General features: G+C 45.3%; 3 protein-coding genes across 4 annotated transcripts; 2 read left to right on the top strand and 1 right to left on the bottom strand.

The window, feature by feature from the left end:
* Positions 1–528: 528 nt before the first annotated feature.
* Positions 529–3,880, top strand: LOC6734055 (protein disulfide-isomerase A3). The gene is made up of 4 exons (XM_002081055.4): positions 529–842; positions 2,095–2,535; positions 2,757–2,870; positions 2,935–3,880. Exons 1-4 carry the CDS (start codon positions 694–696, stop codon positions 3,698–3,700), a joined length of 1,470 nt encoding a protein of 489 aa, XP_002081091.1. The 5' UTR covers positions 529–693; the 3' UTR covers positions 3,701–3,880.
* On the bottom strand, positions 3,751–15,671 carry LOC6734054 (protein cutoff). 2 transcript variants are annotated; one of them, XM_044922581.1, is made up of 5 exons: positions 15,544–15,671; positions 4,786–5,290; positions 4,590–4,722; positions 4,307–4,520; positions 3,751–4,205 (listed from the first exon to the last, which is right to left on the bottom strand). In XM_044922581.1, exons 2-5 carry the CDS (start codon positions 5,261–5,263, stop codon positions 3,930–3,932), a joined length of 1,101 nt encoding a protein of 366 aa, XP_044778516.1. In that variant the 5' UTR covers positions 5,264–5,290; positions 15,544–15,671; the 3' UTR covers positions 3,751–3,929. The 2 variants fall into 2 exon arrangements, with proteins under 2 accessions (XP_044778516.1, XP_002081090.2); XM_002081054.4 differs by lacking the exon at positions 15,544–15,671 and having other exon boundaries at positions 4,786–5,407.
* On the top strand, positions 5,832–23,542 carry LOC6734053 (midasin). Its single transcript, XM_016182280.3, has 13 exons — positions 5,832–6,135; positions 6,193–6,413; positions 6,471–7,434; positions 7,493–7,656; positions 7,714–12,892; positions 12,957–13,116; positions 13,168–14,984; positions 15,050–21,436; positions 21,498–21,624; positions 21,684–22,155; positions 22,213–22,318; positions 22,377–23,060; positions 23,117–23,542. The coding sequence occupies exons 1-13, from the start codon at positions 6,019–6,021 to the stop codon at positions 23,291–23,293; spliced, it is 16,575 nt and encodes a 5,524-aa protein (XP_016027061.1). The 5' UTR covers positions 5,832–6,018; the 3' UTR covers positions 23,294–23,542.
* Positions 23,543–24,421: the final 879 nt, after the last annotated feature.

Raw genomic sequence — 24,421 nt, 5'->3', positions numbered from 1 at the left:
TTTTGGAATTCATCAGAATCGATATATTTAATTGAATTTGTAACTTACTGCTTAATATATTTTGTTAGACTATTTTTTCACTCACTTTTCACTTGTACTCAATAAATTTTTTTCATTGTGAATAGAATATAAGTAGTCAACATGCCCCTTATATAGGACCCAATTAAAAGCTTTTAAGTGTTTTCCTAATTTTGTGAAATAAATTAATTAGTAATTAATAATATGATTATTATTATGCTTGCGAAATCAGTTATCAATAAATACAATTACCATCTTTTATGAAATGATAATTTGACAATATTTTATCATAAATCGCTATCATTTAAATTAATTTAAATATAGATCACACCTTTTCTGTGTGACTGGTAAGAAGTATAACTAAAGCATTTAAAATCCACACATATAGTCATTAGTCATAAATAAATGATGAACTATCTTTATTTATTGTTTATATCAGGAAAGCTCACAACTGAGAGCTTTTTCCGACTTCAGGCATTTTCGGCCTAGCCACACCTGGCCACACTCCGACGAAACAGAATAAGAAGCGACGTGGCGAAAGAGGCACAAAGCGAATTCAATCGTTGAAAAATACCGAACCGGTCCGGTACTCAGTTTTTTGTTGTAGAAGTAGGCGGTCGACGGCCTAGTTGAACTTGAATTATTCACCAATATCGCTTCAAGTGAACTCCAATAATGATGTGGCGCCTCGCTGGAGTGCTCCTACTGGGCTTCATCGCCATCTCGTCCGGAGCGGAGCAGGATGTCCTGGAACTGGGGGACGACGACTTCGCCACCACCCTGAAACAACACGAGACGACGCTGGTCATGTTCTATGCCCCCTGGTGAGTTAGTGAGTGGGCGTGGCCGGGCGCCATCCTACGCCAAATGCATTGCGTGTGCGATTCGCGTCTAATCCGCTTGTTGCGTCCGCAACTTAATTCGATTCCCGCTGCCCGATTTTCCGGCCATCGCAAGCGCAAAGTACACGTCAGCGTTTGCTTTGCTTTGCCGGCAAATAAAGAAGGAACGAGTGGCGGAACGAAACGAGACGCAAAGAGAGGGGCAATGATGACATGCCAGTATTGGTGCCGTCGGCCATTTTAGAGCGCGGGGTGCCAAAGTGCCAAGTTGGTACAATCTCCGTGCAATTGCTGCTCCACTTGTCCACTGGCTAATGATAGTGAGCAGGCATAGGGCCCAGTGTACATTGCGTATCTTTTATTAGAGTTTCTTATGCCTATGCATTATACCCATAATCCCAGGAATGTGTAATTCTAAGGGTCAGATTTTTCTTGAAACTGGTTATCATAGTCTGAAACACTCACAGTTCGCATACAAATGTAATTTCCCATTAAAACTTCAATTTTATAATTGCCTGCCTACTCAGAAAATTATGCTGATTGTGCCATAAATTTCTAATTTTAGTGGACACATTTTAAACTTCTATCGTAATCCACACACTGAACACAATAACCTTTTAATATATTTTTGCTCAGTACATAACACATATTTACTGTGCCTATTTACTCTCTTTTGAGCCATTTGTTTGCCCATTATCAGGGGTAAACTATAAACTCACACTTGGGACAATGAACTAGGTAAATTATTAGCTTTTTTTTTTGCCGGCCGGCATTCGAAATCCCCAAAGAGCTGTTGAACTACTTGGCATGGAAACTTGATGCCCTCATGACGAACCTTATCAGCATTCAAGCCTAAATACATAGGGAGGAAGTTGAAAAAGTTGTATACTGCAATAAAACCGCTCTTTTCATTATAACATAATTAACTTAGGGCACCACTTATCTTTATCAAAAATGAATTATTATCTGCACTGCTAAAGAACAGACTATAAAGACTATTCTCTGCTTTTTAATATAAGTACCAAGTCGTTTTTCTCTCTGTACTCCTAATGGGCACTTGTACTTGTGTGATAAGGCAGTTGATAATTCCAGCAGCCTAACTTTAATTACAAGCTAGTTTTTTTTGGGAACTTGTCTTCCCGTTGCCTTGATAACAAATGATGAATTAGATAGTATTTTTAACAACATAATGTTTAAGTGACGTGTCCTAACAGAGTGTTTTTTCCTGTTTAAGGTGCGGCCACTGCAAGCGATTGAAGCCCGAGTACGCCAAGGCGGCGGAGATCGTGAAAGACGATGACCCGCCAATCAAACTGGCCAAGGTTGACTGTACGGAAGCTGGAAAGGAAACGTGCAGCAAGTACTCCGTCAGCGGCTACCCAACGCTGAAGATCTTCCGTCAGGATGAGGTGTCGCAGGACTACAATGGACCACGCGAAGCCAGCGGCATTGCCAAGTACATGCGCGCCCAAGTGGGACCCGCCTCAAAGACCGTGCGCACCGTTGCCGAGCTGAAGAAGTTCCTGGACACCAAGGACACCACGCTGTTCGGCTACTTCAGCGACAGCGACTCCAAGCTGGCCAAGATTTTCCTGAAGTTCGCCGATAAGAACCGCGAGAAGTACCGCTTTGGACATTCCAGCGAAAAGGAAGTCCTCGAAAAGCAGGGCGAAACGTAAGTGGGAGGCTCTAATCAAGACTCATACATCCGTCTATTATGTGTTTTTTCGTTTTTTATATTTTATAAGTGTTAATAAACTAGAGCCTAATTGGGATTTTCATATTTGTTTAAATGTAATGAAAGGTTCATCTACTTCATTGTTCATTTAACTTGCTCCAAGGTTTTTATGTTAAAATTTAATTAAAATATCTGTGATGCTTTTCAATCCCTTCCAGCGACAAGATTGTGCTTATTCGTGCGCCCCATTTGAGCAACAAGTTCGAGTCATCTTCTATTAAGTTCGAGGGTAGCTCCGAGTCCGATCTGTCTACCTTTGTCAAGGAGAACTAGTAAGTAGTTTGGAAATGTTGTTACCTTCTGGTGCATGTGCTCTATTATTGCTCTCTACTCCAGCCATGGTCTTGTGGGACACCGCACTCAGGATTCGGTCAAGGACTTCCAGAACCCCTTGATCACTGCCTACTACAGCGTGGACTACCAGAAGAACCCCAAGGGAACGAACTACTGGCGCAACCGTGTGCTCAAGGTGGCCAAGGAGTTTGTCGGTCAAATCAACTTTGCGATCGCCTCCAAGGATGACTTCCAGCACGAGTTGAACGAGTATGGCTACGATTTCGTTGGTGACAAGCCAGTGGTATTGGCTCGCGACGAAAAGAATCTCAAATACGCCCTAAAGGACGAGTTCTCAGTGGAGAATCTGCAGGACTTTGTCGAGAAGCTGCTGGCGAATGAGCTGGAGCCGTACATTAAGAGTGAGCCTATTCCCGAGTCGAACGACGCTCCCGTCAAGGTGGCCGTCGCCAAGAACTTCGACGATCTGGTTATCAACAACGGCAAAGACACGCTGATTGAGTTCTACGCCCCATGGTGCGGCCACTGCAAGAAGCTGACTCCCATCTACGAGGAGCTGGCCGAGAAGCTGCAGGACGAAGATGTGGCCATCGTCAAGATGGACGCCACCGCCAACGACGTGCCGCCGGAGTTCAACGTGCGCGGCTTCCCCACCCTCTTCTGGCTGCCCAAGGACGCCAAGAACAAGCCAGTCAGCTACAACGGAGGTCGCGAGGTAGATGACTTCCTTAAGTACATCGCCAAGGAGGCGACCACAGAACTGAAGGGCTTCGACCGCAGCGGCAAGCCCAAGAAGACCGAGCTCTAAGCTGCACGCCGGGTTGAACTGGCCGCCAACTAGCATTTCCATATTTTTGTAAAATCGAATGCATTCTCCACAATACTTGAGCGAAAAAATGTATTAAATTATTTGATAGTGATGAAACGCGTACGAACACAATTTGATGATTATGTCGCAATAAACTTAAATCTTCATTTAATTAGTTAACCACTTTTGTCGTTCTGTTATTAAGGTATTCACATATCTTTGTAATTGCTCATTGTTTTTGGTAAACTGTGGAAGACATGGTTTCCAAATTCGGTGTCATCCACATATCGGTCGTATGATCGTCCAGCATCATCCGGAACCAGTCCGAAACGAACGTGTACTGACTGCGCCCGCGTAAGCTCTCGTATGATACTGTTCCTTGGCGCGCGTCGAACTGAAATAGGTATACGGTGCTGGGACAGTCGATCGGCGCCATAACTTGGGAAATACAAGTGAGTAGGTGAACCATGAAGTTGGCGCACACTGTGGTCGACCAATCTTTTTCCTGTAAATGAAAAATTGAGTTACTAGAACAGGAAATGTTGCTCGGATGTTACAAAACTGAGCAATAAACTTGCATAAAATGCTTCATTTAAGTATACTAACGCAAGACTTCCATAAATCCCCCACCAAAGTCTTTTCGATGTTGTGCACATGGGCGTTTTCATCGCGGTGGGCTATATAGAGGCTGTCGATTCCCAGCAGAAAACACTTGACCCACCACTTAAGGGCCTCTGTGCGATTGTGCACTGACCAATCCAGTCGACTCATGCACATAGGGCGTATCTGCAGGTCCACCCAGCTTGGAGCAGACCCATTCCTTAAAATCGGAAACTGAATGGTTTAGCAATGCAGCTTGTAAGCCTGGGAAGCTTTGGCAAAGACTTACAATGTTGTGCTTGGATTCTCGGCTAGTACTGGCGAATCAAATATCACTCGGACACCATTCAAATTAAAGGAAAAGACACCATGAAAGCGTAAATGTTCTTCAGAAGATTGATGGTGCATCTCAATGCCGTTCTCTAAAAGAATACAAAATACGTTAGCAATTTGAAGGTTGATGGATGTTTCATGAGACTGCGTACCAAATACACAATGGGTTCGAAGCTTCCTAAGCCATAATTCGTGCATGACCCTCTTCAGATTGTCTTCAGTAAAGGGGTCGGGTCGTTCGACATCAATGCGGCAGATGTACATTGTGTTGCGATACCGGGTAACACCCAGAGACCATCCAGTCTTCTTTTCGTAGGGAGCACACATCATCAGCTCCAGAACTTCGCTGGTGCACACTATATTGGCATTTAGCCGTGCCTGCCGGTTGTTTCCTGCCATAACGTACATGTGCGACGAAGATTCTATAAACTGGAGCATATTGTCCAGAAAAATTTTGGGCTTCTTTTCCAGCTTCGGCGTTGAATCTTCGTACCGTAGAGAAATGGGAAATTTGATGGTTGGCGGTACCACTAGACAGGGCACTTTTTGAGAATTCGGTTTAAATTGCCCGTTTGGCGACCAGACGAAACAGCCAATCGAAACGGGCTTGGTAATAGTTGGAAATACCATCTTGGGCTTATCCACCCAGGAGTGAGCCTGGATGTTCAATATTTTATAATTAGAATTCATCTTAAAAACGATTCTGGTAAGATTTTCTGGTAAAGACGGATGTTAAACTTTGGCTCGCGCTAGGAAAACGAACAGTTGCCTTGGGCATATGGCAACGCCAAATGAGTCTCCATTTATATTCCATGAATTATCAAAAACAAAAGATTTAATATTCTTAGATGATACAATAAAAAAATTTCCGACTATTCTTAAAGAAATCAAATTGGTCCCTAACTATAAGTCCAATAAATATATTTAACTAAAATAAATAAAAATAAATATATATGTGTATAAAATAATAATAGATAAAAATAAATAAAAATCTTGACTTGATTTAAATCCACTGATATTTTTAAAATGTTTGATAATAATATTCTGTTAACAGTATCCTTCGGTTCGCTCTATTGAGTGAACACTGTCGCTTAAATGTAAACATAAGCCACAACAACAAGCACCAAGCAAAACACCCATTTAGCGTTGCCAGACTACAGTGGCGTGCCGGCAAAAAGGTAAACAAACAGGGAGCCCTGCCACTATGTTCCGATCATATGGTCGACAACGAACAGGGTGGTACCACTGGTTGTGTTTGTTGCACGTGTTTTAAATTCGCGTGTGTTTTGCCATTCATTCCGGGACATAGTGCTGCAATTTGAGCTGGAAAAGGTTAAATATAATAGAAATAGCCCTTAAAAATCAGTTGAGTGGATCCTGTTGAAATGGAGGTGAACGTCAGCAAGCTGCGGCTAGGCGCCCAGCGGTTGCTGGAACTTACTGCGAACGAATCTGAAGACAACGTGTTTTCACAAAGTTTACAGAAGTTTATCAAGAAGCAGGTGAGTTAGCTTTGATGTATTGCAGAGTATAAGGCTTATTTCTTGTTCATGCTTTAGAAATACGTGCCTCAGGATGTGGAGCGACTATTCCGGTCGCTCAGTGAGCAACTGCCTCTGCCTGCTTACACGGTGCCGATTGCCGCTAGTTTTGAGGAGCAGCTTCTTCTGCTGCTCTCCATGGCGCTCCGATGGGACTCCGCTAGCCAAAGATTTCATACGTATCAGCTGGAGTGCGTGGCGCTGTCCAAGCTCATGAATTTCTCGCTCGATGCGCAAAGGTAGGTTTTTATGATTAAACATTTCTTACCATAAACATTTAAACACGTATCTTTCAGATTTGCCAAAAGCTACTTTCACGACAAGCCAGCTCCTTTTGAGAAACAACAGAGTAATGGCAGTCTGCCTAGTAAAAAGTCTAAAAATGGCAATCACGCTGATAATCTAGAAGATTTGGAGCTCATCAAATGCTGCTTTCAATTGCTGAAAAGTGATACGCCCTATTTCCGCGAGCTGTGGGACTGGTCCAGCTTTATAGCAACATATACACACAATTCATCCAGCCCGAAGACACAGCTTTATTGCAACTACATCGTGGCTATGCTGACCAACATGAGTGCCCCTCAGCTAAATTCTTTGAACGAGAAAATATCGACTAAAACACGTCTGGAGTTCGATCAGGAAAGGGAGCAGGCATGGAACACAGCCAGAAACAACCTCTGCAGCTATACACCAGATGCTTCCGACCAACTACTGAACCTGCATTTGCAGGGAATCAATCAATCCGTGACAAATATCGAGGGTGTTTTACTGCCCACATTTAATAAGGAGAACCTAGAGTTCTATGCAAGCACCGATGGATGCTACGATCGCATTGTAAAGGTGGATTCAACTGTGGTTAATTTGCGGAGCATTGCCCTAGGAGTAGCAGCTGCCAAGCCCATCTGTCTCTCTGGACCCGTGGGTTGTGGCAAAACCACGCTTATTGAGTACCTGGCCCGTAAAACTGGACGCATTTGTCCCAAGCCAAATGAGATTGAAAGTAGGGAGAAGGCTTTAAAGAAAGCTGAAGAGGAGGAACAATTATTGACACCGAAAAAGAAGGCAAAGACAACAGGAAGCAAGCGCAAGCTGGAGGAGTTGCCTCTGGAAGAATTACTGGACCTGGGCGAGACTACCAAAAAGAGTGGATTTTTACGTATTCAGCTTGGAGATCAGACCGATAGCAAGATGCTACTAGGCCAATATCGCTGCACTGATGTGCCTGGAGAGTTTGTTTGGTTGCCAGGTGTTTTGACACAGGTTAGTTAATAAGTCAATTTTTATAAGTATTTTTTTTACCACATATTTATAATTGTAGGCCGTTATGCATGGTTATTGGTTGTTGCTGGAGGATTTGGATGCTGCAACGCAAGACACCTACACCATTCTTAGTAGCCTTTTAGAGCGTCAATGCCTTAGTGTTCCCGGATTTCGTGATTCCGTGAAAATAGAGCCCGGGTTTCAGTTGTTTGTCACAGTGCGGTAAGAAAATTAAAAACGTTTATATGAATGTGTTTAATAACTACTTTTATCTCTTAGTACGAACAAATCAGCCAGCAACTCAAGCCAAAAATCGCTTTATTCACTTTTGGACAAATATCTATATACCATCAATATACTTCCTCTGTCCCGGAATGAGCTATGCAAAATGGTCAGTATCAACTATCCCAAACTGTCGACAGTGGCCAATAGGATTGTGGATGTATTCCTCACCTTCTCCAGTGGTAATCACACATCCGCGGATAACTTGAGGCAGCAGGAATCGGGCGACAAGGCAGACAACACAGAGCAATATGTGGCCCTTCCCTTCGAGCAAGTGCCTCTTACCTCGAGCCCCAATTCTGGCAGATTGGTGTCGACCCGTGATTTGGTAAAGCTGTGCCACCGCTCCAACCCACAGTTTTCAGTGACTAGCTCGGAATGTGCCTATTTCGTTTTCCAAAACGCAGTAGACGTATTTTGTTCTTATCTACCGCAGAGCAAAGAAAAGGTTACCTTGATCACGAGCATAGGAGCCAAACTGGGGATCATCCGTTCTCGTTGCGAACATTTTGCAAACGAATACAAGCCAGATGTGGAATTTGGACTGGAGCACATAAAAATTGGAAGAGCGAGCCTTTTGGCCAAATCGGATTTAAATAATAGTGAGAATGAAGATATTTCGGAGCATGACCTGAAGCGCCAAAAGTTATCACAACAAACAAGAAGAGCAATTGGTAAAGTCAGCAACAAGAGAACCACCTTTTCGTTCACTCGGCTCGCCAGCTGCATCTTGGAACGGATTGCTGTGTGCGTCACCCATTCTGAGCCAGTTCTTTTGGTGGGCGAAACCGGAGTGGGCAAGACATCTTCAGTACAATACCTTGCCGAGCGGACGGAGCATAAATTGGTGGTGGTCAATATGAACAACCAATCAGATGTGTCGGATTTGGTAGGCGGCTTTAAGCCCGTGGAACTCAACTACGTACTGGCACCACTGCGAAATGAATTCGAGTACCTTTTGTGCGACACCTTCAATCAAGAGAAGAACTTGCAGTTTCTGCGCTTGTTCGCCACACACTACAACAGTGGTCGTCATGCTGTGATCATTCGCACCATGATCAATATTTGCCTGCAGGTGGCCAAGAATCCGGAACTGAAGGCGAATAAGTTGCTTCCCCGCTGGCAGACGCTGAGAGAAAAGTTACAGAAGCTTCAAATGCAACTGGATAAGAGCATCAACATCTCCTTCGCCTTTATACCCGGCTCTTTGGTAAACTGCATCAGCAACGGAGACTGGGTTTTGTTGGATGAAATTAATTTGGCCTCAGCCGAGACGTTAGAATGTCTCTCAACCATCCTAGAACCGGAGGGTTCAGTGGTTCTCTTGGAACGTGGTGATTTCACTCCAGTAAAACGGCATCCAGATTTCCGCATCTTTGCGTGTATGAATCCCAATACGGACATTGGCAAGAAGGATTTGCCTGTGGGCATACGTAATCGCTTCACGGAATTCTTTGTAGATGAACTTACAACGGATGCAGATTTGAGTTTGTTGGTGAGCGATTATTTGGCAAACACAGGCATCCAGAGGAAGTCCGTACACAGCATCGTTCAGCTATACAAGTCTCTGCGGAAACTTTCCGAGCTGCAGCTAAACGATGGTCTTGGGAATCGGCCGGTGTATTCCCTGCGTACACTGTGTCGTAGTTTGCGTATCTGCGCCAGAAATCTGTGCGGCTCTATCGAGCGAAACTTGTACGAGAGTTTCTGTTTGAGTTTTCTCACCCAATTGGATCCGGACTCGCACCACGTGGTGCTTCTTCTCATCCAGAATGCGCTCCTTTCGAATGTCAAAGCTATATTAAGTAAGCAGTTGCCACAATTGGGAGAGAATTATCTGGACTTCGAGGGATACTGGATCCAGCCGGGCAATCTGGAGCCTCAGCCGTGTACCCACTATATTCTTACGGAGAGTGTAAAGAAGAATCTGAAGGATCTGGCTCGAATCATCTCGATTGGAAAACTACCGATTCTGCTTCAGGGACCCACCAGTGCGGGTAAAACCAGTTTGATTGACTACGTGGCTAGAAGGAGCGGAAATCGATGTCTGCGCATTAACAACCACGAGCACACGGATCTTCAGGAGTATATTGGAACGTACGCAGCAGATTTGGATGGAAAGCTGACATTCAGGGAGGGAGTACTGGTGCAAGCCATGCGCCATGGCTTCTGGATTATACTGGACGAACTCAATCTTGCGTCTACAGATATTTTGGAGGCCCTAAATCGAGTGTTGGATGACAACAGGGAGCTGTATATTGCAGAGACGCAGACTTTGGTGAAAGCTCATCCCAACTTTATGTTGTTTGCCACACAGAATCCTCCAGGTCTTTATGGAGGAAGGAAAACGCTGTCTCGTGCCTTCAAAAATCGTTTTATAGAGCTTCACTTCGCTGACATACCACGCGGAGAGTTGGAAACCATTCTCGAAAAGCGTTGCTTTATTCCACCGACATATGCCCGCAAGATGGTCCAATGCATGACCCAATTGCAGCAACATCGCAAAAATACCTCCAAGCAGGTCTTCACCCTGCGCGATCTTTTCCGGTGGGGCAATCGATACACCCATGCGGATAAGTCTCTGCACGATGACAACAGATACGACTGGAACCAGCATCTCGTTGAGGAAGGCTACCTGGTACTATCCTCAAAAGTCCGTTCACAGGAGGAACACGAGCTGATAGAGAAGACTCTTTTCGCCAACTTCCGCAAAAAGCTTGATCTCCAGACGCTGTTTGATATTCAAACCGAGAGGGAAAACTCCTCTATGGTAAGTAGAAAAATTCTTGACGCCATAAGAAACTTTAAGCTGCGCGACGACATCGTTTGGACTCGGAATATGACACGCATGGCCGTGGTCACTGCCAAGGCCTTGGAGTTCGACGAGCCTGTTTTATTGGTTGGCCCAACGGGCTGTGGCAAGACCACCGTGTGCCAACTTCTTGCTAGCATCGCTGATGTCCAGCTGCGCATTCTCAACTGCCACATGCATACGGAAGGAGCAGATTTTCTGGGAGGATTGCGTCCTTGTCGAGGAAAGGAATCAACACAACTCTTCGAGTGGGCCGATGGCCCATTGATTTACGCTATGCAAGAGGGCTCGTATTTTATGGCCGATGAGATATCACTTGCTGAGGATTCCGTTTTGGAGCGGCTGAACTGCATACTAGAACCAGAACGTACCGTATTGCTGGCTGAGAAGGGTGGCATTTCCGAGTTGGATGCAAGTCCCGACTTTGTGGTGCAGGCCAAGTCCGGCTTTCAGTTCCTTGCCACCATGAATCCCGGCGGGGACTTCGGTAAAAAGGAGTTATCGCCTGCCTTAAGAAATCGATTCACTGAGGTCTGGTGCTTGCCCTCAGACAACAAGGAGGACCTCATTGAGATTGCCTACAACTGCATGCGACGGCAAAATGAGCTAGAAACCCAAGCGATCAACACCCACAAAGTTGCTGAGTACCTGGTGGATGTCGTGCTCCACATCCGCGATACCAACGACAAGTTCAAGTTTTCAGTACGTGACATCTTGGCCTGGGCTAATTACATGGTTAGCAATGCAAAGCTTAGTTTTGCAGAGCAGGCAATATTCGGCTTGGAAACAATTTTCCTAGATGCCTTGGAAATGCTTCCCCATGAATCCCAGGAACAGGTGGAGCTGCTAAAATCCAATATAGTTAAACAGGCCATCAAACAAGCGAGTCTTATTCTGCAAGAAAAGTTTACCCTGGAGGAACTCAGCGAGAAGCGAGGAACCGAAGTCGAGCTGAATGAATGTCGGTTTGGCATTCGACCATTTTTCATAGACGTTAATCAGGAGCGCTTGACGTCGGCCAAAGAGGATTTCTTATTCGATGCGCCCACTACCAAGCAGAACTTATTCCGTCTGTTATCCGCGCTTTCCCTTCAAAAGCCAGTGCTCTTGGAAGGACCACCTGGTGTGGGCAAAACATCCATTGTGGAGAGCATAGGATCTGCCATTGGGTACCAAATTGTGCGCATTAATCTGTGCGAGCACACGGACTTGGCTGATTTGTTTGGAACCGACCTACCTGCTGAGGATAACTTGCTAGAATCAAATACAGCAGCTACGGAGCGTCAAATAGGCAGCTTTGTGTGGCGCGATGGACCGCTTTTGGCTGCCCTTAAGGCAAAGAACACATGGATTTTGCTGGACGAACTGAATTTAGCTCCTCAATCTGTGCTGGAGGGTCTTAATGCGGTGCTGGATCATCGCGGAGAAGTCTACATTCCGGAGCTAAACAAGAGTTTCCATTTAGCTGGCTCGACTCGCATTTTTGCCTGCCAGAATCCTTTAAAGCAAGGCGGCGGCCGTAAGGGATTACCCCAATCCTTCCTTAATCGTTTTACCAAAGTTTATCTGCGCAAGCTCTCCACTGAGGATCTGCTACATGTGGTAACTGAGAAGTACGGAAAGTACTTTGATCAGTTGAATGCATATTTTTTGGAACTGTTAGATCAGAAAGCTGAAGGCAATCTTTTTGAGATATACTCAGGAATGGAAGGTTCATCCAAATCGGATTCATTTGATTTGGGTGCTCGTTTGGTGCGCTTTTCTGAACAACTCGATCGGGGGGTGGCATCCATGGAGTTTGGCTACAAGGGCGGTCCCTACGAGTTCAATCTGCGAGATATTCTCCGCTGGTGTGATCTGCTCCACAACCCGCAAACTGGATACATTTTGGGATCTTCACCTTCATCATTTCAAGCCGCTTTCAAGGATTTCCTGCTCACCCTTTACGAAAGGATGCAGTTGGTCTATTACCAAAGGATGCGCTGCGATCAAGATAAATCGTACATTCGAAATGTCTTTTCAACCGTTTTCCTATGCGATGCTGAACACCTAAATCAGATTTCAAACGATGTCGCTCTTTATTGGACAGCAGATAAAGTATATCTTAACGATGTGGTTTTGAGCCGCAAGCAAGCGGATGTTCTGGACTTGGTAAATCGACAGGAGCAGGCACCATTGCTGCTGGACAGTCAGAGGCAGCAGCTTAAGCAAATCGTCGAGGCTGTTCACATGGAGAAGCCTCTACTGCTGTGCGGATCGACGGACAGTGGCAAGACCAAGTTGATAGACGCGCTATGCGTGCTGTCCAATCGCCTATGTAATACGGATATCATTGACGACTCCGTAACTGGTAGTTTCCAGCAGGTAAGTTTTTACCATAAGTTGGTAACATTTCCATGGAGCTTACCCTTTTTTTTTCCCATACTAGATCGACTTAAATAGACATCTAGAAATAATTTACAAGAAAGTTGAGACTCTAGTTTTTTCTTGTGTTCAACGGGCATTTGTCCTGCAGACACAGTCGGAGTTTGTGGAACAGTTGTGGAACAAATGGAGCATGTACAACAAGGTTGCCAAAGTAACAACAGGTAAATGTAAATTTTAAAATATTAAAAACCTTCTACAGCATATGTTTTCAGAGCCCCATCAACACAGTGTGTTAGACGAGCTAAAACTGTTCAGAGAGCGTCTGGGATCTCTAGGTAAGATCATAGAGGTTTTGGAGGCCACGCCACAGAACTGCCAAGTAAGAGCACTTCAGCAGTTGGCAGAAATCAAGTCCCAGCTTTTGCTGCTTCAAGCGTACATAAAAACGGCAGATTCCCTCAACACGGGAGGATCATTCGAATGGGTGGACTCTCAGATTGTTACCTCACTGAAATGCGGCCAATACATCTTGCTGGAGCATGTTAATCTCTGCTCCTCGGCCGTTCTGGATCGCCTAAATCCTGTATTCGAGCCAAATGGAAGCTTACTAATCGCTGAGAAAGGAATAAGTGCACAGGACAGTGCCGAGGTGGTTTACAAATCAACCAATTTCCGTGCTTTCCTTACCGTGGATCCAAAGAATGGCGAGCTATCTCGAGCCATGCGAAACCGATGTGTGGAGCTATCTCTATCTAGGGACACCTATTCTGTAGATGATTTGCGTGCCTTTGTTCATGAGCAGGGTGTGCGTGAAATGGAGGCCATAGATTGTATACTAAGAGTGCATAAGGGATTAAGTCAGCTGACTGAGTTCAATAACTACTCCATATCGCACCTGACACAGTTTGCCTTTTTAAGCGCTGCCTACAGGAGAATTGGATATGAACTTAAGCGTGCTATTTATGTGGCCGCCATGGAGGTTTATGTATACTCAGCCAACACGGACCTAATGGGATATGGGTTGTCTTATTACCAAAATAAACTACGTGAAGTGGTGCTGGCCCAAACGGAAGTATTTGAGGAAGGTGCTGCTATCCAGGAGGATTTCCTTAGCGATGTAATACTTAATTCTGGAAACCTCAACTCGTTGACATTGATTAAACGTCAGGCTGTGGCGTTAAAGGTGTTGCTTGATGGGTATTCAGAACAAAGAATTTCCCAAAAGCGGTTGTCTTCTCTCTTCCAAGAGATGGATAAACTTAAATTGGACCAGCGAAATCCCCAGAAGCTCATTCGTCATTTCCTTTATATGCTCTACGAGTCGTCGGCCTTCGGAGACTTGGAATTAAGACATCTCTACCTTCAACCTTGGCTATCGAAAGACAATGCTTTCCAAGAACTTTCGCAGAGTCTTTACAATTGCTTGCAGAAAAGGAGTAACTCCGATACAGGAACTTTGGTGAATCTACCTTGGAATCGAAAACTCATTCCGAGACTTCGTGATTACTCAATAGCTGAATCGAATTCTGAACTAAATCCTTTAAATCTGAGTGCCTTGCTTTTGACGCGCCTTGTGGTCGATATCATACCCGTCAGTTCAGTTACTGCAGTGCAGCAAATGAATGCACTGCAGTATTCACAGGCCCTCTGTAAGCAACAAGTGACTGAAAAATACGCCAATCATTTTCTAGCCAATTTCTCGAGCTTCCTCGAAGTTCTTCATACTAGTTTGCTGGAGGATCTAGAGACGGCTGATTTGGATCTTCCTCAGTATGCACACTTAGTTACACGCTTCCATTGGTTCAATCGAATTTTGGCCACTGCACAGCAAAAGCTTCTGTACAGCAATGAGCTACATGTGCCGCTGATGCATAAATTGGTTCTCCATTTCCAGTGGCTTGAAAAGCACCTCCTTGTTCCTTTGATTGAATTGACAGCCAAAAGCGGCTGTGCACGGATGCTTGCCATTCAAGACCGTACTCTAAAAATCAAGAAATACATCGAGGAGACGAGACGACCTCTAAACGTAACTTGCAAGATTTATTCCAAGCAGTTCACCCAGTTCCAGCCGTATTACCAGGATCAACAGGTAAGTTACATTTTACAGACAATTTACATATCGCTCTAATGATTTAATATTTCTCTTAAACATAGATCCAACGCCATACAGAATTAGATGAATTGGAAAAATTATTGTCAGTGGTGCCCAGCTATGGCAACTTGGAGTTGTCCTCCTGGCTCAAAAGATGGCTTCTTCTTCAAACAGATGACGCGAACAAGTGGCGATCTTTTCTGCGTAAGCACACAAATGGTTTTCAACCCAAGTCTTTTGAAATAAGTGGTTCCCTGCGGAATGAGACACTACAGTCGCACCTGCTAAAACTGCAAACAACGTTAAAGGAAGCTCAAGAAATCAGTGCAGAGAATGAAATGGACTTGGAATTAGACTTAAACAGCATCAAGACACTTTTGGAAGCGGAAACTGAAGAAAGTGGATCTTATATACATCCAGATGGGATACCAAATAATACGCCGAAACTATTAATTGCTGCATTGAGAGAACTATTCATGGAACGCCTCTTGACTGGAACTCTTCGCGACGACTTCGATGAGCAGGTGAACCCCCTGTATGCAGATCAGTTGCTTACCTTAAACAGTAATCTTTGGCATTGCCTGAAGACGCTTGAGAGTGCTAACCATACCGAAATCACTAATGCTTGGATTGCACTCAAGAAGGAAGTAAATGAGCTGCAGGATCAGGGGGAGTTCGCAGTGCTGCTGGAAAAGATTGGTGGTGGCTACAAAGGACTGCGTTCTTATCAAAGGCAGTATCGAAATTCCGTTCAATGCTACCAATTGGAAAATCTGTCCACCCGTCTGGATTGTGTTCAAGGTCCTTCAGAAGACGGTAGCACGGATATATCAAGCCGATTTTGTTATCAAGGCCCTGCTTTATCAGGCGTAATTTTATCGCTGATATGTCAACCCAATGGCCAGCTGCGATCGGTTCCCCTAAGCGAGCTGCTAGAATGGCGATCCGCTTTGCAGCAAACACGACACCTGATCTGGGAGAATTCTCAGCTATTGACTTCCAGATATAGTGGAGAAGTCAATAATCTCTTGCAGGTCAAGGAAAATGCAAGGCATTTACTAAAAGAGCTGGAATATGTGAGGAATTTAAGTGAGCAGGAACAGAAAGCTAACCAAGGCTTTGAAAGCTGTACCAAAGAACTCGAGAAAATTATTGAAAAATTGGAGAAAGAAGAAAACAATAATGCCTCTATAACAAGAGATTTTGAAGTTTCGCTAACGAATGCCCTGGTGGGAGCCATTGAGTTGTGCTTGCTCACGAACACCCCGTTGATCGATCCTGTGGAAAAGAATCGCCTTAAAAACGAATACGTAGCGGAGGATATCGATTGCCTAAGCACTTTGACAACCGCCTATGATTTCATGAAAATCGCGATGAAATATCGTCACTTTGGCGAGGAAATTTACAGTGAACTGGAGGTAAGATTAAGGACTGCTCTCCAGCGGCAACAACAGCTTTCGCAAAAGTTGGCCTTGCGTCCGGAAAAGTGCCTATATGCGTCTCTGGTCCAGGATATTACTCAATTCCTGCACTCGAATGGCGATTGTGAGTCGCTTTATAAGCTGTTCCAGCTTATTCACTCGGAATGGGAAAACTTCCAAGGACTTCATGTCGCCACAAGTGCCCAACTGAAGAGCAGCATTGAGGTGCTGGGAAAACTGGACCTGTGGCTAGCAAATGCTCAGAGATTCGTTCACCACACCCTTTCCAGGTACTCAGCATACTACCAAGACTTTGTGGAGCCCATCAAGTGCTCTGTGAACCAGCTGCGTTTTGGATTGGAGTCCCTTAAAGTGATCTTCACCAGAGTGCAGCAGGCTGGCAGCGTTTCGCAGGCAGAGCAGATGCAGCAAACAATCGGTGATATTGTTCAATTCCCATCCCAGCATCCGCTGGTAATTAGGAATAGCAGGCTTTACGGCTTATTGGCCGAGCTTCCCCATAGTGAATATGAGTACTTCCGTTTGCTGAAAGCCAAGTTGAGCGAGCTGAGCAATTACATCGCGCTGGGAAGAGTAATAGACGAAACTACCTTTGCGGCATACGATGATGCGTTAAGCATTTGCAACCAGACCTGGCAGCAGGAGGAGCACCGTCGCTGTCAACTGAAAGCGGAAGCAGAAAGTTTGTATGTGACCAAGACCAAGGGAGGAGTGGACAGTGAAGAGCTTATTGAGATGCAAGAAATCGAGCACAACTTCCCTACGAACCTGGACGAGGACTTTGCCGAGTTCGTGTCTCAACCAACTTTAGAGCAAGTCCTGAAACTAGACAAAAAGGCCAGTGTGAAGGACAAACAATCTCAGATTGTAGTTGAGGAGGATTATGCGTTCCTGGCACGCAATTTTATAGACGTGATGACTCGCCATACTCAGGTTTACTATAAAGAGCAACCCAAGTCATCGAAGGAATTAGAACTCCATTTGCTCGCGCCTTATCAAGCACGCTTCCAGGTGTTTGCAAACCTACATGGTCACTACAAGACAGCCCTAGGATCGAGTCTAGCCGAAAGGGCCTGCAATGGATTGGCTTTTGGACTGGCTCTGCAGCAGAAACAGCTGAAGGATATCGAACTGGAGGAAGGAGTATCCAGTTCCCCTTACGACTTTTACAAAGACTCAAATATTAGTGAAATTCAAAGTTGCCTGGATGTCATGGAGCGGATAGAGAAGCGTGTGCTGGAACAACTGGAACAGTATCCTGAGCACGCAGGTCTTGCGGACATCAAGCTGGTCATCTCTCGCATCCGTCGACTGCCGGCTCATGCGCCTGTGGTTCGTTTCAATACGGGCTTCCAGCTGCTAAGACAGAAGTTGGCACTCTGGAATGAAGTGGCCCACAGGAACAACAATCTGGTGTCGGAGGAAATCGAGGTGGCCGAGTTTGTCCAACGCTGGACTAGATTGGAGCTGCAGCACTGGCGCAATTGCCTAGGACAAACGGCCGCTCAAGTGGAGTTACAAGCCTATCGGTACTGGTTCTTCATCTACAACCTGCTGCAACAATTCATACACCAGAAGCAACTAGATCATTCGTATACCGACATTAAACTTGCCGAGCAACGCTTTGCACAGGATCATTTGTTGGATGCTCAGGATTTGGGAGAGTCCCAGCGTTTGGAACTTGCACAGGTGGTGCGCATCTTAAGACAGTTTGTGGAGGCCTCCTGCTACGGTGATTTCCATATTCGGCTGCAGCTTCTTCAAGGATTTGAATTGTACTTGCACAATGTCGAGAGGGCCGGAAAAATTAATGGACTGCCTCCCCTAATTGCAGCATTACATAATCTCCAGCTTTATTTCTCCCAGTTTGCTGGCGAGATAGCAGACTCTGCGAAATTACGTCGTTCGCCCATCGAAAAGAAGCTAAAGGAGTTTGTGAAGATACAGAGCTATAGCAAGGACTTAAGCTACTTTAGCATGCGCAACAGTGTGGCCAGTGTACACCGCAACCTGAACAAGTTCCTAAAGGAATACCGACTCTCGATTCAGGAGAAGATTAGTGAGGTATTTCAACCAAAGGATTCCACTGCCAAAGACTACACCTTTGGCACCGACAAGGGCAAGGGGTTAAGAAATTACAATAAAATAAAGTATCTGCACACCGAGCGACAACAATTCGTGGCCAGTGAGAAGCTACTGGAGAAGTTTGCCATCCAGGAGGAGTTCCTGTCGGATAACACACTGCTCCAACGCTTGGACAAGCACTTCCGAACTGCAAGACATGTAGTCAAGGAAACGTTGGGACAGGTTCCCTACGGCGAGCTGATCACGGAGCTGGATGACTTGCTGGCCAATCAGTTAGAGCGATGTGAGCATTTACGTTCCCTGAACGTTGATCGTTCGAAGGAGAGAACTCAACAGAAGCAGGAGGCCAAGCAGATCCTTCAGCAAAAACGCAAGGCTCTCACGGATCTCTTCAAGATGCTCCATCGACTGGGTGCCAACTATAAGACTGGCCTTCTGGAGCTTTCTTTGCGCAACGAGTTTGAGGACTTCCAACTTCCCCCCTATTCCATTCGATCCATGTTGCCGCGACTCCACCCCACTGCCCAGCAGCTGGATGAGCACCTGGACTTGTACTATATGAAGAGTGTGTTCAAGTTAAAGCTCCTGCAAAACATTATGCTGACTCCGTTGTCGGAACTCGGCCCTCCCAATATCGAACGCATCAAGGGCTTTGCTGTGGACTTGTTCCTATTGGTGCAACAGCAGCGGGAGCAGCTGTCTGGATCCACCAAAGAGCTTCATGAGCTGAGGAATTCACTGGACAGCTTGCGTAAGTTGGCAGAAATTATTCCACAGGCCGATATAAATCCGTCGACTCTCAATTTCGTAAAGAGTGCAGATATAGCTATGGAAATAAAGCAAAATCTTCGCCAGATTCACTACGTCCTGAAGCAGTGGAAACTGCTGTTAAGTTGTGCTCCAAGCTCATTCAATGAAGAATCCGAAAACCGCTTGCTGGTACGGAAAATGACCTTAGCCCAAAATGAACTCCAGAGTCTATGTACACAGATCCTAAGCAGCAGCCAAGAATTGCTAATTGAGCTGAACAACGCAAATCTGGAGTATCTATCTAGCGAAAAGTGTGAGACTTACCAGAAGAGCTACGCGGAAATCCTAGAGAATATAAAGAAGACCTTAGAACTACTCAGAACCGGACCAAACGATTATTTGCCATTAGCGCAACCAATTGTTGAGCTTTTGGATAGCGTGCGATTGAAGAACCACACTGAAATAGCTCCAGAGGCCATAGATTTGGCCAACGCGGACACAGAGTTGGCCAACATAGCCCACAGTGTGCTAATGTCCATGCAAAAGATTTATAAGCATCACGTTAAGACTGATGAAGTTAATCCAAATGGAGACGCAAAAGAACAGGATGAAGAGTCCAAGGAGGCGCTGCAGGAACAGCATCTCAAGAAGTGCCTCACTGGGGAACTGACTTCGGATTGGCAACAGCTAAGCCTGCCACGTGTGCTCGGCAAGCTGTCCAACGTACTCCTGGTACTGAAGCACTCCCATTTCGAAGGCCAGGATAAGCTACTGTGCGTAAGACGAGCGATAGGTCTTTTGCCTGTTTTGGAGCAGTACCAATTACTCGCGGATTATTTGCTTCTCCAACAACTCGCCACCCATAAGGTTTCCGCCAAGATGCTGTCCATAGTGCTGACCGTTTTCGTGGAGATCGGTAGTAAGGGCTTCTGTGTGCCACCGGATCTCATGCAAGATGAGGAGGGACAGTCGAAGCAGGAATCCAAGAACGGTGAGGGCTTCGGCCTAGAGGATGGAACCGGTGAGAACGACGCCTCCGACAAGATTGAATCCGAGGATCAACTTGATGACGCAAAGCGCCCAGAGGATCGGAAAGACGAGGGTGATAAACAGGAGCCAGACTGGAAGGAAGAGAAAGGCATTGAGATGAGTGACGATTTTGATGCCAAGATGCAGGATGTGGAGAAACCCGAGGAGGATGACAGCGGTGAGTCCGAAGAAGAGGAGGATCTAAACAAGGAGATGGGCGAAACGGAGGAAGGTGCCGAAAAGTTGGACGACCAAATTTGGGGCGATGACGAGGAAGAAAAGCCGGAGGAGGAACAAGAACCTGATATGAACGAGGAGGATCAGGGCAAGGGCAGCAAGGATGAAAAAGATGCGCACAACGATTTGGATACAAAGAACGATGCGGCGAAAGAAGATGGCAAAGATGAGCACGAAAAGGACGGCTTAGATGCCACCAATGAACCCAGCGGAGAGGACAAACGCAAGGAGCAGGCCAAGGACATTGACGATATGAAGGATCCCGAAATGGATGAGGAGCAAACGAATACAATGCACAATGAGCTGGAAGAGCCGCCAGAACCAGAGGAAATGGATTTGGGGGATATGAATAATGTCGACGAGGGACACGATGACCAGGAGGAGCAGCCCACAGACGAAAATCCCTTTGACATTGATGCCATGAAAGAAAACATGCAACCTGCTGAGGAACCCGAAGCAGACGGAGATGACGAGCCTGATGCAAACGAGGAAGGCGATCCGCAAAGCGACGGCAGTGACTCTGAAGAGGATGAGACGGGTACGGAAACAAAACCAGCTGAAGAAGATCAGGGCGAAGGCGAAGAGGCAACACCAGAAGATGAAAAAGATGAGGCAGAAACACAGAAACGCGGTGAGCTAGAGGACGAAGATGATTCAAAGCCCGAAGATAGTCCTGAGGATGCCAAGGAGGAGGAGGAGAAGCGCGAGGAGAAACCAGAGGAGCACTCACAGTCTAAAGACAAAGCCAGCAAGGAGGAAAATGTTCAGTCCATGCCGGAGACTGATCAGAGCAGTTCGGCTGATCAGGTGCAGCAGCCACAGGACCCGGACATTAAGCAAGATCAGAAGCTTGATGAACAAGAGACTGGTGAAGAGAAGGATGGAATCGGCCAGGCCGAAAACGACGTAAGATTTAGTTATCCTTGTATTTTACATTTATGTAATATTAATTAACCCAATATGACAGGCCGACGATGGCGGCCATCAGGGCGTTGCGGAAACTCAGGAAACTGTGTCACAGGAGGATCGTAAAAACGAAAGGCAAACTCAGGAGAAGAGGAAGCAGGGAAGAACCAATGAGGAGCGATCCCTAGGTAAAACAGACCTTTCAAATATTAAAGCCTATTCTCTAACTTTCAATAAACATTTGCAGGTGAGGCGGAGCAGAACAAATTGAAACAGCTAAAGACAATTGATCAACTGAAGGACTCAAAGGAGTCCGACGATGCCGACCAGGAGAAACCGGAACCCATGGACCAGACGGAGGCTGAGGAGTACCAGCATGTAAAAGAGCCGAAAAACAGCGACAAAACGACACTGGACAATGCTACCGAAGAACAATCAAAGAAGATCCAGCATCAGGAAGATGAGCCACCAAACGAAGAGGAAATAGAGACGGAAAATGTTGACGAGTTAATGGAATCCGAAGAGCCAGCCGTTGATCCGGAAGATGATGCTCAACTCGAGCAACTGGGTGCCGAGAAGACGGAGCAAAAGTCCGACAAACCCTCTAAAACAGAAAAGTCTAAGGAACAGTTGGAGACCCCTGAAGGAATGGAGATAGAAGGGGAGGTGGTGCCGACTATGACGGTTCCTCGTAGCTCGGAAACTACGGCGCATAGCAAGTGAGTAATATAATCATTGTTCACCGCTTTTTTTATAATAGTTTTCTTATTCAACAGTTCCGAAATCCTTCTGGATAAGAGCTCGCACGCGGAGGATCTGAGCTCAGCCGAACAGATTGAGCTTAGGCAACAGTATCAAAAGCAGTTGACCACATTCAGAGGAGTAAGTTGCACTTTTCATAATAAATTGCCCGTACCTGTTACTTATTTGTTACTTACAGGCGCAGCCGGAGCACGAGGATTACGAAACATGGCAGGGCATCTCTAATAGAATGACGCAGAATGCCCGCGAGCTTTGCGAACAGCTGCGTCTTATCTTGGAGCCCACGAAGTGCACACGATTAAAGGGCGACTACCGCACTGGAAGACGTATTAATATGAAGAAAATTATACCATACATTGCCTCGCAGTTCCGCAAGGACAAGATCTGGTTGCGACGAACCAAGCCTGCGCAGCGTGACTATAAGATCACCATTGCCATTGATGACTCCAAGTCGATGCACCACAATAACTCCAAGACGCTGACTCTGGAGGCAATCTCGCTTGTGTCGCAGGCGCTAACCCTTCTAGAGAGTGGTCGCCTTAGCATTGTATCCTTTGGAGAGGCGCCGCAGATCATACTAAATCACACGGAGCAGTTTGACGGCCCCCGCTTGGTAAATGCTCTGAACTTCGCTCAGGACAAGACTAAGATCGCCGGACTGCTAAATTTTATACGCACGGCAAATGCAGAAGAGAGCGGCATGGGGGGCGACAATGGTCTGTTTGAAAACCTTTTGCTCATTCTCAGCGATGGACGTAATATATTCAGCGAGGGTGCACAGAACGTAAAGAACGCCATTAAGTTGGCGCGGCTGCAGCGCATCTTCCTGGTATACATCATTATCGATAATCCAGACAATAAGGTAATGGGTTTTCAAAGAACATTCAATGAGTTTAACTAATCCTTGGCTACCTTTAGAACTCAATTCTGGACATACAACATGTGGCGGTGAACGCAGATGGATCTGTGAACATTAATTCCTACCTGGACAGCTTTCCTTTTCCCTACTATGTGATAGTCCGGGACCTTAACCAGCTGCCCCTGGTGCTCAGCGAAGCCATGAGACAATGGTTCGAGTTGGTTAACAGCGAGTAATCTGCATTGACTCTTGAAGATAAAAAGAAGTTACTTTTACTTATTAATATTAATATAGGCTTGAATATTTAGCCCACTTAGTTATATTGCACACGTAAATATTAATTTGTACAAACTGAAAATGTGACGGAGTGTTCACTGATGCCCTTATAATTTACTTGAAATTGTTACTTTTCTTATTTTTTACAATTAAACTTTTGTAAACAGAATAATGTTAGATTATATAAACATTAGACGATTCAACGTTGATTACATATCGTTATCGAACTGGGCCTTGATTTCCAATAATTGTTGTGAAGAGCTGTAAAAAAAGTTTCGGATAGCAAACTACGAGTATATAATCCGATAGTAAGTGTTACACCTGAAGAATGGGTAAATGATAGGTTTTTAATTATTTTAATTAATAAATTTAAATTAGACAGGAGAGAGTGGTACAGTCGAGTTCCCCGACTATCAGATAAACAGTAAATTCCAGTTTGACAATGCAGTATGCAATTGAATCGGTCGTTTTACATAACGCTGACCAGAAAGTAACTTGGGTATATTTTAAAGAAATACTTTAATATATAGCTCATTAAGCGTTTTAAACATAATTTCCAAAATAAAAGGGTTCATCGAAGTTGTGCGACTCCTCAGAAGGAACTTGTTTCGAACTGAAAAACAGAGAAAAGCAGGAAGTACAACATATAGTTACATTCTGTTGCCACACTGCTTATCCTAGTAAAACTTACCCTTAGTTGACCTTCGTTCGACCTCAGCCTTTACATGCTTAAAGATCGACTGAAAGTCCGTGGTAAGACCATATGGATCCATTGCCTCGCACAAGGTTTGTATGAGTGAACAGAGTGAATCAGCGGTGGAGACCCAAAAGAGTCAATGGGACAAAAGACGGCAAGATAGCCTGCCGGCGAGGCGAAACCAAGTACAAAACCCGATAGCCTTTTTGAAACCCGCCCTCCTAGCAACCCACTCTTATTAGCCGAGATAGAAATTTGACATCTTCTTGCCGTCTACTCTACGAGTGACGGGTAAAAAAGTTTAAAGGTCAGTAACGGAAGTTTTAATCGGGAAATAACCATAGAAATTTAATTTGTAATTGTTTTTGTCGATGAACAAATCCGGATGTTG

Source organism: Drosophila simulans, chromosome 2R (assembly GCF_016746395.2).
Source record: "Drosophila simulans strain w501 chromosome 2R, Prin_Dsim_3.1, whole genome shotgun sequence".
NCBI lineage: Eukaryota > Metazoa > Arthropoda > Insecta > Diptera > Drosophilidae > Drosophila > Drosophila simulans.
The sequence above is the reverse complement of the archived record's forward strand: the minus strand, read 5'-3'. Positions and strand labels throughout refer to the sequence as shown.